This window comes from Hippocampus guttulatus, chromosome 12, assembly GCF_054856545.1.
Source record: "Hippocampus guttulatus isolate MCC_2025c chromosome 12, RoL_Hgut_1.0, whole genome shotgun sequence".
Taxonomy (NCBI): Eukaryota; Metazoa; Chordata; class Actinopteri; order Syngnathiformes; family Syngnathidae; genus Hippocampus; species Hippocampus guttulatus.
In genome coordinates, this window is record NC_141272.1 from 18,824,623 (window position 1) to 18,839,905 (window position 15,283).

Here is a 15,283-nt window from a genome sequence, read left to right on the forward strand (position 1 = left end):
CGAGCTTCACCTGACTTTCAAAACATACGGGTGTCACTTTTTGGAAATGGCTGGGGGAAGTCCCTTTTGAGATCAAGCATGAGTGCTAAGTCTGCCAATGCACAAAGCAAGAAAGGTACATCATTTTGTGCTTGACTGAGTCTGGTGTGGAGAAACTTTGATTTGACAGCCCTCATCAAACTAGAACAGCGAATGTGAGTCGATCTGCGACTTCACAAGTTCAATCGCCAGATTTTTCCACCGACACTCCAGCAGCTTGTAGAAAGTCTTATCTGGGAGAGTCAATTCTGCTGCTGCAAAAAAAAAAACAACAACTTGTCCTTCTCTCTCTGTTTATTTGTACCATGCATCCAGAAAACCTTCACAGCATTTCACTTTTTCCACATTTTATGTGATAGCCAAAACAGATTCCTTTTTATCCTCAGAAGTCTGCAAGTAGCACCGCACAATGAATACAAATTAGAAGAAGGGGAAACGACCACATTCCGGATTTGCCGTAGCATATCAATCCTTTTGTTTTTGAAGAGGTGATTTGCTTTCAACACGCATCAGCCATCCACACACGCACAAAGATGAATCGTGTCAACCTTGAGCTTTTAGATGATTTATAGGTTGAATGTTTATTTCAGTTAAGACAGAAACAAGCAATTGGTCTGTTTCTGAGGAGTTTTTACCAATTTCACACATGAAATATGGTTGCACTGAACAAGTGTAATTTAGCTTAATATGACAAGTTTATATTATAAAACGTGAACATTTAGGAAAGGGTGATCTGACAGCGTTCATCCACTTCGTCAACTTTACGATGCAAGACCAAGGTGAGTTGACTATTATGTTTTGCTGGCTCAAAACCCAAAAATTCATACGGGTAAAGGGAGGACTCTAACATGTATTTTTGTGTTCCTTCAGTTAGTGGAATCATGTAGAATACAGCTTCATGTTTCGCTGCTTCAATCTTCTCTGGAATATCCTGTGGTTGGAAAAAAAAATAAAGTGGGTTCTAACTGAACCCATGGAAAATTGTAGAAAGTAGAAATTGTGGAGCTTTACAAATGAGTACTACTCACCATCGCCTTTGGGTGAATTTGTCGCTTGTCACTACAGCAAACCACCATCTTACGATCATTTTTAATAGCATACAGTATGACAGCAGAGCCCTTCCTGACCTTATGGCCAGATTCATCATAAAACTGAAAGTTGAATTTGCAATCTGGAGACAAAACAGAAGAAAAGATCATTCTTTTCGAAATAGCTTTTTGACATGACAGTAGCTTTAACCAATACGCGTGGTTTTCTTGGAGAGTTTTTTTGTTTTGCTCTTAAGGCTGAATTATTGTATATCTTGGTTTTCGACTCAGTCTGCAGTGTACAGAGTGCTTGAACTGCAAGAAAGGCAATCAGAATCCTTGGCTCTGAAAAGCTTCAGCAGTTTGAAGGGGGCTGGATGGTTTTTTTGTTTGTTTTTTGTGGATGACTCACTCACTGCACCTCTTCAACTGAGTAATAAAAGCCAAAATGACTCTTGCGATAATTTACACTCACATTTGGGATCATTTTTATACTTCGGTGACTTTCTATGTTACAAAAAAGGATACAACCTTGTACAAAAGTATATTGCTGCCACACACAACCACAAAAAAGAAATAACACGTAATACAGTAGCATGATAAATATCACATTTTACTTGGAAAAGTTTCACATTCTAACATGTTACCTTTCACGTAATAACATGACAAGTTTGATGTTTTTATGTGATAAATTTGAGTTTTTCATTTTCAATTTTTTTTAGCGGCAGTTGGCGTTCGTCATGTTGCATTACTGCCATCTGTGGTTTCCTTTGCACTCTTTATTGAATTTTAATGTTGTCCAATTCATGACACAAGTTAAATCCTATTTCACTGTATATTGTATTAAGAGATCTACTTCCCTTGCTGCTCTTTATGTTTTTTTCTCAATGTTTTCCAGTTCAGGTCACTGCTGGAAGAGCTTGATGTGCATCTTCATTTTAAATCTTTTTTTTTTTAAACGTTTGGCCTTAAAATGCTTTTTTTTCAATAATAAAAATATTATCAAAGACCAATGTAGTCGCAGAGTAGCGACTTTGATTTATAAGACACAAAAAGGACTCCGCCAGTGAGCTGAACCAGAGAGAATTGCTGTGTTGTTTTTAATAATACAAACGTCTTGAACAAACTCGTATGCAGCAACACACTTGTGTTCTCATCATGATATTGTAGGGAAGAAAATGTTTGAGGGATTACCAACGCTTACACTCTGACAATGACTTTACATTTAACCCGTTCAGGGACAGCGGTTACGCCAGTGGACAATTTTTCATGTTATCGGGTTGCAGGGGGCAGAAAGGCTTCATGATGTCGGCACTTTGAAAGCTGGAACACATTATTTAAATTTCCATTGTTTCATTTGGAATGCTTGAAATGTGTTTTAGAAGTAGAACAAATCAAATTAAGTCACAGAATGAATTGCGGCCCCGTTTGAAGGTTCCACTGTTAAAGCCATTTCAAAACAAGAACTTGAAAACTGAAAATCTAAACATCAGAAAGCCACCAATGCAACAAAAAATGTGACTTCTTACCAGGCAAGCATATCTGTTGGATAGTTAAGTTTTGGACTTCAAATTGGCTGTCATCCCCTAAAAGCAGATATTTGTTGTCTTTATTATGAATCAAACCACTGTAGCACTGTGGAGTCTTCCTGAAAGAGTCCACCCTCACAGGTCCATCTGGAAATGGGAAAAAAAACACTTGAATACTGGATACACACACACACTTTATATATGTATACACACACACGCACACACAGTGTGTGTGTGTGTGTATATATATACATATATATATATATATATATATATACATATACATTAGAGCTGTCAAACGATTAAAATATTTAATCGAATTAAAAACGCAACTGTCAATTAACTCAAATTAACTCATAATTAATCTTGATTACTCACACATTTTTTGTCCTATTTTTTCTCGTTTTAATGCTCTCATCAACATGGAATCTTGGATCCGTTTTCTATGTGCAAAATGCAAATACTTACTGAAACAACAATTTTGACTTTCAATTTTACATGAACATTTTTCACTTGGAGCAGTTATTCACACAATCTCTCACACAATATTACTGTCTATCAACAACAGTGAAAAAAATATCTTGCCACACAACAGCTCCTTTAACAGCTCTTTTTATGGAATCAAAAACAGAGCAATACAAAATTATAAAGTGCACATCTAAGGTAAACTAGGACTCAGCCTGTTGTGGATTTAAGCCATAGTTGCATATTTCGTTTTTCTCAAGTTTGCCTTGAACAGAGCAGTCAGGCTATGTTGATTCTGTTGGTCCTTCTTGCGCGGAAGTCTCTCTATGGTTTTGTGTAGACATCATTTCGGGTGAGTACACTTGGTTCGAGTCACGCACAACACTGGAGACGTTTTATTTTCAGTGTGGTTGCTACGACTGCATCGCTGAACTCTCACGAGCCTCAGCGCACCGTCACTGTCAGACAAACACAGAGAAGCTCCACCCCCTTTATTTATGTGGACACGGAACACGGTAACCTTCCACACAAAATAGTTCCAAACAAGTAACAATCGCGTCAGTGGCATACATCGTACTCAACAGGCTACCTGCTCTTTATTCACCAGAGGCTCATCAACCTAGTCTCTTATTTCTCTCCCGAAACAGTGTCTTCTCCCGCTTGGTGTACCTTAGCCTTCTCCGCTACGTACAATCTCTGAACATAGCTTGTAATGGAGGCTCTCGCTGGCAATCCGTAGTGGAGTCGTTAGATGCAATGCGAATGATTTCAGCTTGAGTCGAGCTGTGGACAATGTTGACAGGCTTGAATGCCGTTCGCCATACATTTAGCTATGGCTTCAGCAAATTTGTTCTTCGTCGTGTTATCCATTTTCTTCACTTTGAAATGATCCATAGCTGTCTGTCTTAGACGAGAGGGCGGAGTACTCACATCAGCTGTGTGCTTGGCCATTAAGTGGTATTTCAGACTCAACACGCTATGATGATAGCTCAATTTACGACTGCAAAACATCCAGGTCGCTTTGGTCTTGTCAGTGGAACAATCTGGCAACTTTTTAAAAGTAAACTTTCATTTCATAAACTCTTGAAGTATCCGTTTTCGGTGTCTCGCACTGCCATGGCTGGCAAAAGAGACATGGGCGTGGACTTGTGCAGCGCGCTTGTTGTTTTGTTGTCTGTTTATAGGTCCACGCACGTTTGTTTTGCTAGCCACGGCAGCGCGAGACACCGAAAACTGATACTTATGTTTAGTTTATGAATGGAAGATTTACTTTAAAAAAGTTGCCAGATTGTTCCACTGACAAGACCAAAGTTACCTGTATCATACAGGTATACGATGTATGCCACTGACGCGATTGTTACTTGTTTGGAACTATTTTGTGTGGAAGGTTACAGTGTTCCGTGGCCATATAAATAGAGCGGGTGGAGCTTCTCTGTGTTCGTCTGACAGTGACGGTGAAGTTCAGCGGTGCAGTGGTAGCGACCTAGCGAAAATAAAACGTCTTCAATGTTGTCATCGAACCAAGTGTAGTCATCCGAAATGATGTCTACGCAAAACCGTAGAGAGACTTCCGCGCAAGAAGGACCAACAGAATCAACATCGCCTTACTGCTGTGTTCAAAGCAAACTTGAGAAAAACAAAGTATGCAACCATGGCTTGAATCCACTATAGTCTGAGTACTAGTTTACCTTAGATGTGCACTTTATAATGTTATATTGCTCTGTTTTGATTCCATAAAAAGAGCTGTTAAAGCAGCTGTTGTGTGACAAAATATTTTTTTCACTGTTGATGAGGGACAGTAACATTGTGTGAGAGATTATGTGTGAATAACTGCTCCAAGTGAAAAATGTTCATAAAAAATTGAAAATCGAAATTGTTATTTCAGTAAATATTTGCATTTTGCACATAGAAAACTGATTCATGATTCCATGTTGATGAGAGCATTAAAATGGGGAAAAATAGGACCAAAAATATATAAAAGGAAATTCAGAAATGATAAAAAATGTGTGAGTAATCACATTAATTTTTTGTGAATTTGAGTTAATTATGACAGTTGCATTTTTAATTAGATTAAATATTTTAATCGTTTGACAGCTCTAACACATATATATATATATAACCTCCTGACTACCAGTAGTTCAAATTTATCCTCTGTAGAGGACATTTGTGAACCTAAATATCTCCCACCCAGTGCATCCAATGGCATTAACTCCTTTTGTTACTCTAAAGAGGACATTCAGTGCTTTCCAATGATACCAAATTTGTAGGGGTTAAAAAAAGTAAGAAAATGGCTTCTCTTAGTGCAAGCACTTTTTATGGGAAGAGGAAAAGTAATACTTTTTATCAAACACATTTTGTCTTGAAATGCTGTTGGCATTGTATTTATAAGACTCTTATGAACACGTTGAGTTGTTTTAAGTGTATTTGAGCCTAGTATTCAAGTGTTTAAAAAATGTTGTGGAATTTCAAAAATTTCTTTTGGAGTAGTCCAATTACTTCACATAGATTGGGGAATTACAAAATAAATGTGATTGGACAACATTTTTTTCCTGGTAGTCAGGAGGATAAAATTCCTCGTCTCACCCCCCCTCGGGTGGTGTCCGTCCCTCATTCAGCTCGGGTCCTCTACCAGAGGCCAGGAAGCTTGAGGGTTCTGCGCAGTATCCTTGCTGTTCCCAGCACTGCACATTTCTGGACTGAGATGTCCGATGTTGTTCCCGGGATCTGTTGCAACCACTCATCTAGTTTGGGGGTCACTGCCCCGAGTGCTCCGACCACCACAGGCACGACTGTCACCTTTACCTTCCAGGCTCTCTCCAGCTCCTCTCTGAGCCCTTGGTATTTCTCGAGTTTCTCGTGTTCCTTCTTTCTGATGTTTCCATCACTTGGGACCGCTACATCCACTACAACGGCTTTCCTCTGCCCTTTATCTATGATCACGATATCTGGTTGGTTCGCCATTACCATCTTGTCAGTCTGGATCTGGAAGTCCCACAGGATCTTCGCTCTGTCATTCTCCGCCACCTTCGGAGGTGTTTCCCATTTTGACCTTGGGGTTTCCAGTCCATACTCCGCACAGATGTTTCGGTAGACTATGCCAGCCACCTGGTTATGGCGTTCCATGTAGGCTTTCCCTGCCAGCATCTTACACCCTGCAGTTATGTGTTGGATCGTCTCAGGTGCCTCTTTGCACAACCTACACCTTGGGTCTTGTCTGGTGTGGTATATCTGGGCCTCAATGGCTCTGGTGCTCAGGGCCTGCTCCTGAGCAGCCAGGATGAGTGCCTCTGTGCTGTCCTTCAGGCCAGCCCTCTCTAGCCACTGATAGGACTTCTTGAGATCGGCCACTTCAGTTATGGTCCGGTGGTACATCCCGTGTAGGGGCTTGTCCTCCCATGATGGTCCCTCTTCCAGCGCCTCATCTTCTGTTCCCCATTGTCTGAGGCATTCTCTGAGTACGTCATCCGTTGGAGCCTTCTCCTTGATGTATTCATGGAGCTTGGATGTTTCATCCTGGACAGTGGCTATCACACTCAATAGTCCCCGGCCTCCTTCCTTTCGGCTTGCGTACAGTCTCAGGGTGCTGGATTTGGGATGGAACCCTCCGTGCATGGTTAGGAGCTTTCGGGTCTTAACGTCCGTGGTCTGAATCTCTTCCTTTGGCCACCTTATTATTCCTGCAGGGTATCTGATCACTGGCAGGGCATAGCTGTTTATTGCCCGGGTCTTATTCTTGCCATTGAGCTGGCTTCTTAGGACTTGCCTCACTCGCTGGAGGTATTTGGCCGTAGCCGCTTTCCTTGTTGCCAGTTCGAGGTTGCCATTGGCTTGTGGTATACCGAGGTACTTGTAGCTGTCCTCAATGTCTGCTATTGTTCCTTCAGGGAGTGAGACCTCTTCAGTGCGGACTACCTTTCCTCTCTTAGTCACCATCCGACTACATTTCTCAAGCTCGAATGACATCCCTATGTCGCTGCTGTAGATCCTGGTTGTGTGGATCAGGGAGTCTATGTCCCTTTCGCTCTTAGCATACAGCTTTATGTCATCCATGTAGAGGAGGTGACTGATTGTAGCTCCATTTCTGAGGCGGTATCCATAGCCTGTCTTGGTGATTACTTGGCTCAGGGGGTTCAGTCCTATGCAGAACAGCAGTGGGGAGAGTGCATCACCTTGGTATATGCCACATTTGATGGACACTTGGGTAAGTGGCTTGCCATTCGCTTCAAGTGTGGTTTTCCACATCCTCATCGAGTTCGCAACGAAGGCTCTTAGGGTCCTGTTCACCTTATACAACTCCAAAAATTCAGTGATCCATGTATGTGGCATCGAGTCATAGGCTTTCTTGTAATCAATCCAGGCTGTGCACAGGTTGGTACGTCGGGACCTGCAGTCTTGTGCGACTGTTCTGTCAACCAGGAGCTGATGTTTGGCTCTTCTGGTATCTCGACCAATGCCCTTCTGTGCTTCGCTCATGTATTGATCTATGTGTCCACTTATCTTAGCCGCAATGATGCCTGACATGAGCTTCCATGTTGTGGAGAGACAGGTTATTGGCCGATAGTTGGATGGGACTGCACCCTTTCAGGGATCCTTCATGATCAGGATCGTTCGCCCTTCGGTTAGCCATCCTGGGTGAGTCCCATCCCTCAGCAGCTGGTTCATTTGTGCTGCTCGGCGCTCATGGAGTGCTGTGAGTTTCTTTAGCCAGTAGGTGTTGACCATGTCCGGGCCTGGTGCTGTCCAGTTCTTCATATCTGAGACTCTTTCCTGTATGTCTGCCACTGTTATGGTAACTGGGTTCTGTTCAGGGAGGTTGCTGTGCTCCTCTTTCAGGGTCACCAGCCATTGTGCACTGCTGTTATGTGCAACCTCCTTCTCCCATATGCCTTTCCAGTACCTTTCAGTTTCCAGTCTTGGTGGGTCAGCTCTGTTGTTAGGACCCTGCCACTGAGCGTACACTTTCGCAGGTTGTGTTGCGAACAGCCTGTTTATTCATCTGGCCTCATTCTCTTTCGTGTACCGCTTTAGGCGGCTGGACAAGGCTTGGAGTCTTTGTTTGGCAGTTTCGAGTGCTTCAGGTATGGTCATCTGGATGTACCTCTCGGGTATCGGCCTTTTCATCACACCTCTCTGGGCCTCAGTCAATTGACTCACATCTTTCCGAGCCGCCTTGATCTTAGCCTCCAACCGTCTTTTCCATGGTGGGTAACGTATCTCATGGTTGCTCTTATAGCCAAGCATCTCAAGGATCACTGATGCTGAAGCGTATATCAGCTCATTGGTTTCCGTGATCGTTACGGTAGGGATCGCCCTCAGTGCTGCATTCACACTTTCCATGAGGCTTTCAGGTGGTACTTCACATCGCCGTTGTAATCGGTTTCTAGGTTGCCCAGCTTTCATTCTCGCCATGATCTTAGCTTTCAGGTCAGTTGTTGCCTCGCTCAGCATTTCATTCATTGGGGCTGGCCTCCCAATCTCATCATCTGCATTCATTGGGGCTTGCCTCCCAATCTCTGGTATGACCTCCTCCTCTGATCTGGCAGCCTGGGGCCCTTCACCATGGAACCTGCGTTGTACCTCATCAATCTCAAGTTGTGACAGCAGTTGCCGTTTGTGGATGTTGGAACACTGAGCTACTAGTTGTTTCGTGGTCAACCGTGACTGTGGGTTTCGAAGTAACCATTTAGCCCACATTCTCTGCATGTAACCCCTCTGACTAGGGTTGCTTGAGTAGTAGCATTCCAACAGAGCCATGTTACCGCATCGCGCCCATCACATACATATATACATATATATATATATATATATATATATATATATATATATATATATATATATACAGGTATATACATATATATATATATATATATACACACACACACACACACACACAAATTTTGTATTGAAGGAAATATTTAAACAATACTCATCCATGTATTGTACTCTCAATATCAATTTATTTACCTATGTCATCCACGTCAACGAGGGCTGCAAGACAGAGGAAAATGAGAATTCAGACTTCCCATTTCAAAGATGGCCAAAAACATTCCAAAAACAACACTAATCGACCGACAGCTAATAGACCGGGTATTGTTTTTTTCATATTTACAGTTGCAATCAGGAATTTAACCAACCTTGGAAATTGAAGCCGTCATCATAGACATGAAGAAACTCAACAGGGAATATGCCACTGGTACACATCAAGTTGACCTATTGTGAAAAAAAATATATATATATATATATTTCATTGTTATATTATCATAAGCTCTCCATTCATTTTCTATGGTGCTTGTAATCACATTAGCATAATTTCCACATATCTGCACAAAAAATACCTGCTCACATTTTAGACCACCACATACCCAATTATTCTTCTTTTCTATATAAAAATAAATTGTCCCTCTCCCACCCCACCCATCACATTCTCATTCCATGCATGGTTGAGAATCCATCGATGTATTGATCTATTAATTCAAATGATTCATATTACTCACTCATACGTATTAGTGGAACCTTTTCAACTCCTCGGAATATAAAATCAAGCTGACAAACCTGCCAGCGTACAGTACAGAAAAAGGTGAAGGCAGGCTCCCGTGTATGTCTCACGATGAGCATAATCACATGCAAGCGAGACCGTGACCACTTTGTCTTAGCATCACTGCAACTAACAGGGATTTTAATGTTTGGCACACTCACCACGGTGTTGTGTTATGTCATATTAACAATGGGCAACTTAGATTTAACGTGACATTTAATTAAGACACACATTCAACAAACACATTTAAACGATAATGATAAACAACCTTATGACTCAGGATGCGTATCTTTCCATTTGATCAGTTCTGTTCAGATTCTCTGTACATGGGAATCAATACCGGTATTCAACGGTATCAATTTCCGGTACATTTCTTTTTTTGGGTGGTAATAAATGTTAATTTATTTAACAATCCAAATTTAAAAAAATCAATCAATAGTTTTTTTCCCCCAATATATAAAGTTTGACAAAAAAAACCCCATCAAAATAAAGGTCCAACTTTACAATGAATAAAGTATAAAGGAGACAAACAAATGAATGTTACAAAATATACTGGCGACAAACTTTTGCTCTTTCACCTATGACAAATTATAAACATGGTCACCACGGTGTGAATTGCTGTAAAACACATTCTGTATATACTGTAAATATGGTAATGCCGCACATCTCCCAGCTTGATTCAATTTGGTGGGGGAAGACGGACCTCTCGGTGTCGGGCAGATGCATAGGGATTAATCTATTTTACTACTCTGACTTTTTTTTCTCTATAAACTGCATTCCTCACAACCGAGGTCTTTCCCAAAAAGCGTTCACATAGACCGAGCGCTTGTTTGTACCCTCACATGCCAACAAAAAGGTTTGCCCGTTCCGACCATTTATGTACGTTTTCTAACAATAAACAGTGCTGACCTGTACCTAGGGTTCCAATTGTGAATTCTACAGGATACATTACAAAAATGTGTACCTTGGAGAACAAAAATGGGCGTCTACAGTACCTTTATTTCTGAGAGTGTCCGGTATAAACTAGAAAGCAATGCTTGTTCCTAAAAACACCAAGTGCGAGTAGAAAGCACAAATTTCCCCAGAAGAGCATGCATTTATTTCCGGCCACAGGACGTACGGTGTCAGACGCTTTTGTTTTCACAGTACTCAAAAAATGTGGTCATACCCGGCCTGAACAGCTCTGACGTTGCCAATACAGTATCTTGAGTTTGCACTCACTAGTAATAGGATTCCTCTGATGCATATGAATAGCATGTCGAATACAACCCCTTGCCTGACCGTCACGTTAAATTTGTAAGACACATTGGTGTGTAGCTTTTTTCATTGACTTATTTTGGGGGTGGCGAGGTTAAAGGTTCAGCATGAGCTGAACTTGGCCAACCATTTTTTGAGTAATACTTAGGTATTCAGGTTTCATGAACTTTTTTAATGCAACCCACCCAGGATCAGAGTTAGACCCTTAGCAGTGCGCTGAACAATGAAAATGCTTTTGTTCAACAATCGCCGGCATTTACAGAATGCAGACTCGCCGGTTAGCCATTGTAATGCATTGTTGACTGTCCCGTAAACTGCCATTGTTATCGAGTTAGTTAGCGAAATGCCTCGGCGTTGTGTGGCGATGCACTGTTCACATTCAGGCAAATTTGTTTGAGTGGCCAAAAGAAAAGAATAGGGCACCTCAATGGACCAGAAAACATGGACCGGCACAGCATCGAAATGCAAACAATAACGCGAGGTGAATAACCGCAGCCTATAAAGTTAAAGTTTACTGTCCTTCCAATCCCGATGGGTCTCGTCTGCACTCCATGTCATTCGGGCACAAAAGTTTCTGCAGCCGGAGCGTATGGCTCGTACATGGATCGTCCTACATACATCTTGCCAACAACCTCCTCTTCTTCCAATTCTTCAAACACACGGATCTCCTCAAATAAGTTTGAACCGTCGCTTTCCAAATCAATTTCTGACTGGCTTCGTACACTTTCCGTAGTGAGCCCTATACTCTAAGTGATGTCACTCTTCCGCGTTTGTCGCTCGTCAGGATGTCACTTTGGGAAAATGATTACTTTGTCAAATTTACAAAATAGAAATTATTTTGTCATGTTTTATTCAATGTATTTTGTTTAATTACTTGTGACATGAAAATACAGTCAAACCTCGGTTTTTGAACGTCTCGGTTCTCGACCAATTTTCGACCAAAAATTTCATTTTTTTTTTTATGCCTCGCATGATGAACAAATTTCGGTTCTCGAACAAACTGAGCGCACTTGAATGCACCACTTGACTCCTCTCGCCTTCCTTACACGAGGAAATGACGCTTCCTCGGGTAGACGAGGAAGTGACGCTTCCTCGTGTCGCTTTCCATTGTGAGCACACGTGTTCAATAAACCTTTTTATTTTTTTAAAAGAGCGTGGTTTCGGTTTTCGAGCAATTTCGGTTTTTGAACAGCCTTCTGGAATGGATTATGGACGAAAACCGAGGTTTGACTGTGTTTCATCTGGGATTTTCTAAAATTACTTCACACTTGACCATTTTAAATTACTGTCTTCCATAAGAAGGACCGTGCAATGGATGATATCGTGCAAGACGTCTGCATACTTCACAAGACATTATTAATTGAGCAATTTTGAAGGATGAACTTCAGAGGTGACAAATCCAGGTAAACGGGCTCTCAGTGAGCTATAGCCAAACTGTGGCAAGGTGATAACTTTCTGGACCTGGATTTAACACCTGGTCTTTTTTGCAACACCCAAGACAGAACACACTAAGCAAGAAAAGAGAAATGTGTTTTCTCTCTCACCGGGCTGTGAAAAAAGAATGACAGATTGGGGAGATGTATCAAGCATCATTACTAAGACGAACTTTGTTCTACTCCTTGTCACCTCAAATAGATTGGTCATTTGAAAAGATAGATAGATAGATTGATTGATTAATGGGCATGCTGGAGCCAATGCGGTGGGGGGAGGGGGGGTTCACCCTGAACTGGTCGGCAACCACTTGCAGGGTACATATTGACAAACAACCATTCACATTCACAATCGCACCTGTGGACAATTTAGAGTGTTCAATTTATCTACCAAACCAGAATATGGTAGGAAACTGGAGTACCCGGAGAAAACCCACACATGCAAACACCACACAGGAAAGTCGGGGCCCGGGGCTCAGCATTGTGAGGCGGATATGGTAACCAGTCAACCACTGTGCTGCCCTGGATAGATAGCTCATAAAAATAAAAAAATAAAAAGTATGCACAGGCCTGCTGCAGCTTATTAAAGATAAGGGCCAATTTGTTTTTGTTCCAGTGGTTATTTTCTTTTTAATGATCCAAAATCCAGAGACCAAAGGTTTCCTCTAAAAGTGCAACAGGAGCAATGAAAGGTGTTAAGCACTCCAAAAAAAAATAAAAAAAAGAACATTTCCCCACTTTGTTAAAGATCATTAAAAAAAGTTAATATCAGACAAAGGTAACCCAAGTAAACTTGTAATGCAGATTTTAAATGGTGATTTCATTTTAGCATTTAGTTCAATGCTACCTGGTGCCGTGTTGAAAAAAATACTTCCCGTTTAAAAAAGAAAATTTAAAAAAAATCTGAAATTTAATTGCACTGTAAAGGTCAAGTTCATGGTGGAAAAATGTGTGTGTGCACTTTTTGCGCGTGTCGTGTGCTTATCTTTGTCCGTGCTTATCTTTATGATCCGCTTTACCCTCTGAAGGATCGCGGGGTGTGCTCGAGCCTACCCCGGCTGTCTTCGGGCAGTCGTGGGGGACACCCTGAAGCAGTTGCCCCCCCCCCCCCCCCCCCCCCCCACTGACCCAGTTTCCAGCCAATTGCAGGGCACACTGAGTACTGTTGGATGGTTGTTCGCCTCTATCAGCCTGCCATGCATGTTTTTGGAATGCGGGAGGAACCCGGAGTACCCGGAGAAAACCTACGCAGGCACGGGGAGAACATGCAAACTCCACACATGGGTGCTGCCAAAAGGAGTCTATCCCAGCCATCTTCGGGAGCAGGCGGGGTGCACCCGGAACTGGTTTCCAGCCACTTGCAGAGCACATATAGCCGAACAACCACCCATGCTCACACTCACGCATGTTTTTGGAATGCGGGACGAACCCGGAGTACTCGGAGAAACCCCACGCAGGCACGGGGAGAACATGCAAACTCCACACAGGAAGGCCGGAGCTGGAATTGAACCCTGCACTGTGAGGTCGCCGCACTAACAACTCGACCACAGGGCCGCCCTGACTGAGTATTATCCTCACTAAAATCAAGGCATTACAATTCCTGAAATGATTATTCATGCTTAAAACAACAAAACAATCACAAATTTATTCAATGATTTACTGAGCAGTGGAACTGAAAAGAGGCAATAAAATCGATGGCTTATCAAAAACAGACACTAAACGGTGTAATAACACATGACAGTGACTCGTCAATGACTTCAAATGTGCCAAATGGTCGCAAGAGTACACCCAGACTGCAGTCGCATTAGAGACATCTCCGATTTATGTCCACACACACACACCCACACACACACGTGTTATTTCAGCGGCAATCGTTATATTAAATATAAATTGTGGAAGCCTTACACCGTAAGGTGTTCCACCCACCCCGGACCCTTTTTACCTTTGAACACCTGCAAACTGTGATAATGATCATATGCGAATGCAGTCACTATTTCTAGTCGAATGAGAGTGTGCTTTATTTGATTTAACACTGCAACAAGTTGAAACTGCCGATCGAATATCGAGTGATACAATGCTTAACATACCGACATGACTGCCGTAGCTCGTCCCGGTTTCTCTTGACCAACGATTGCTGAACGGGGTGAAGGAGTTAAGGTTTAATTTTAATCAATAAAAGAGAACTTATTCAAACCGGATGCGTCTTTTGCATGCGGTAAGCCACGCCTCGTCTCACAAGTGGGATTCGAATCAACTCAAGAGAGCGTGGAGACGTTTCCCGGATAAAACTTACGCGGAAGTGGAAAGTCCAACACGGTTTTCAGAGCGGGAATTCTCATTCATTCGACTGTATATAAGAAAAAAAAATATTCACCAGTGTGCCGAGTCCTTACTGCCACAAGAGGGCACGTGTAATGCAGAGATGTTTTATTTATTTATTTTACACTCGAGAAACTATTTCTTGTACTCTCCACCCATTTTAATCGAAACGGAAAAAACACAACAAAACAGTCATTGCAGAGAAAAAGGGCGGAAACTATCAGATTATAAAGCAGTAGAAATAAAATGTACTGTTCACAATAAAAAATTAATTTCTCAAAACAAAACAAAATATGGTTTCATGGTCATAACGGCCCTCTGAGAGAAGCCGGAATTAAAATGTGCGACAACAGCGAGTTTGACACCCGTGGTTTTGATTAAGACTCACGTGTGTTCATGCCAACACAATAAGGTGTGTGCGTGTGCAAGCGTGCGCGTGGTGGTGGTGGTGGTGGTGGTGGGGGGGGGGGGGGGGGGTCCATATGACATTCCAAGAACTCAATTCAAAGATTTTTTGACTCCACTTGAGTCACTACTTCATATGCGTCAATCACTACACATCTTAGGGCACAATACTGCATTTTATATCATTTTCAAGTCAATGCTCCCCATAATAAGGGCAATAATAAAAGAGAATTAAAATCAAAAGGAAATGCCTCATCTTCATTATGATGTTAACAC

General features: G+C 42.0%; 1 protein-coding gene across 2 annotated transcripts; it reads right to left on the minus strand.

The window, feature by feature from the left end:
• Window positions 1-315: 315 nt before the first annotated feature.
• LOC147197741 (uncharacterized) lies at window positions 316-14,571 on the minus strand. 2 transcript variants are annotated; one of them, XM_086125995.1, is made up of 6 exons: window positions 14,371-14,571; window positions 9,196-9,271; window positions 9,026-9,049; window positions 2,597-2,743; window positions 1,068-1,210; window positions 316-970 (listed from the first exon to the last, which is right to left on the minus strand). In XM_086125995.1, exons 1-6 carry the CDS (start codon window positions 14,374-14,376, stop codon window positions 758-760), a joined length of 609 nt encoding a protein of 202 aa, XP_085982121.1. In that variant the 5' UTR covers window positions 14,377-14,571; the 3' UTR covers window positions 316-757. The 2 variants fall into 2 exon arrangements, with proteins under 2 accessions (XP_085982121.1, XP_085982123.1); XM_086125997.1 differs by lacking the exon at window positions 14,371-14,571 and adding an exon at window positions 10,592-10,675.
• Window positions 14,572-15,283: the final 712 nt, after the last annotated feature.

Bases quoted from the DNA above. Each gene is read 5' to 3' on its own strand.
- LOC147197741 (XM_086125995.1), bottom strand. The intron at 9,050-9,195 runs GTTGGTTAAATT...TCTGTCTTGCAG, and splicing joins TGACGGCTTCAATTTCCAAG to CCCTCGTTGACGTGGATGAC. The intron at 971-1,067 runs GTGAGTAGTACT...TTCCAACCACAG, and splicing joins AAATTCACCCAAAGGCGATG to GATATTCCAGAGAAGATTGA.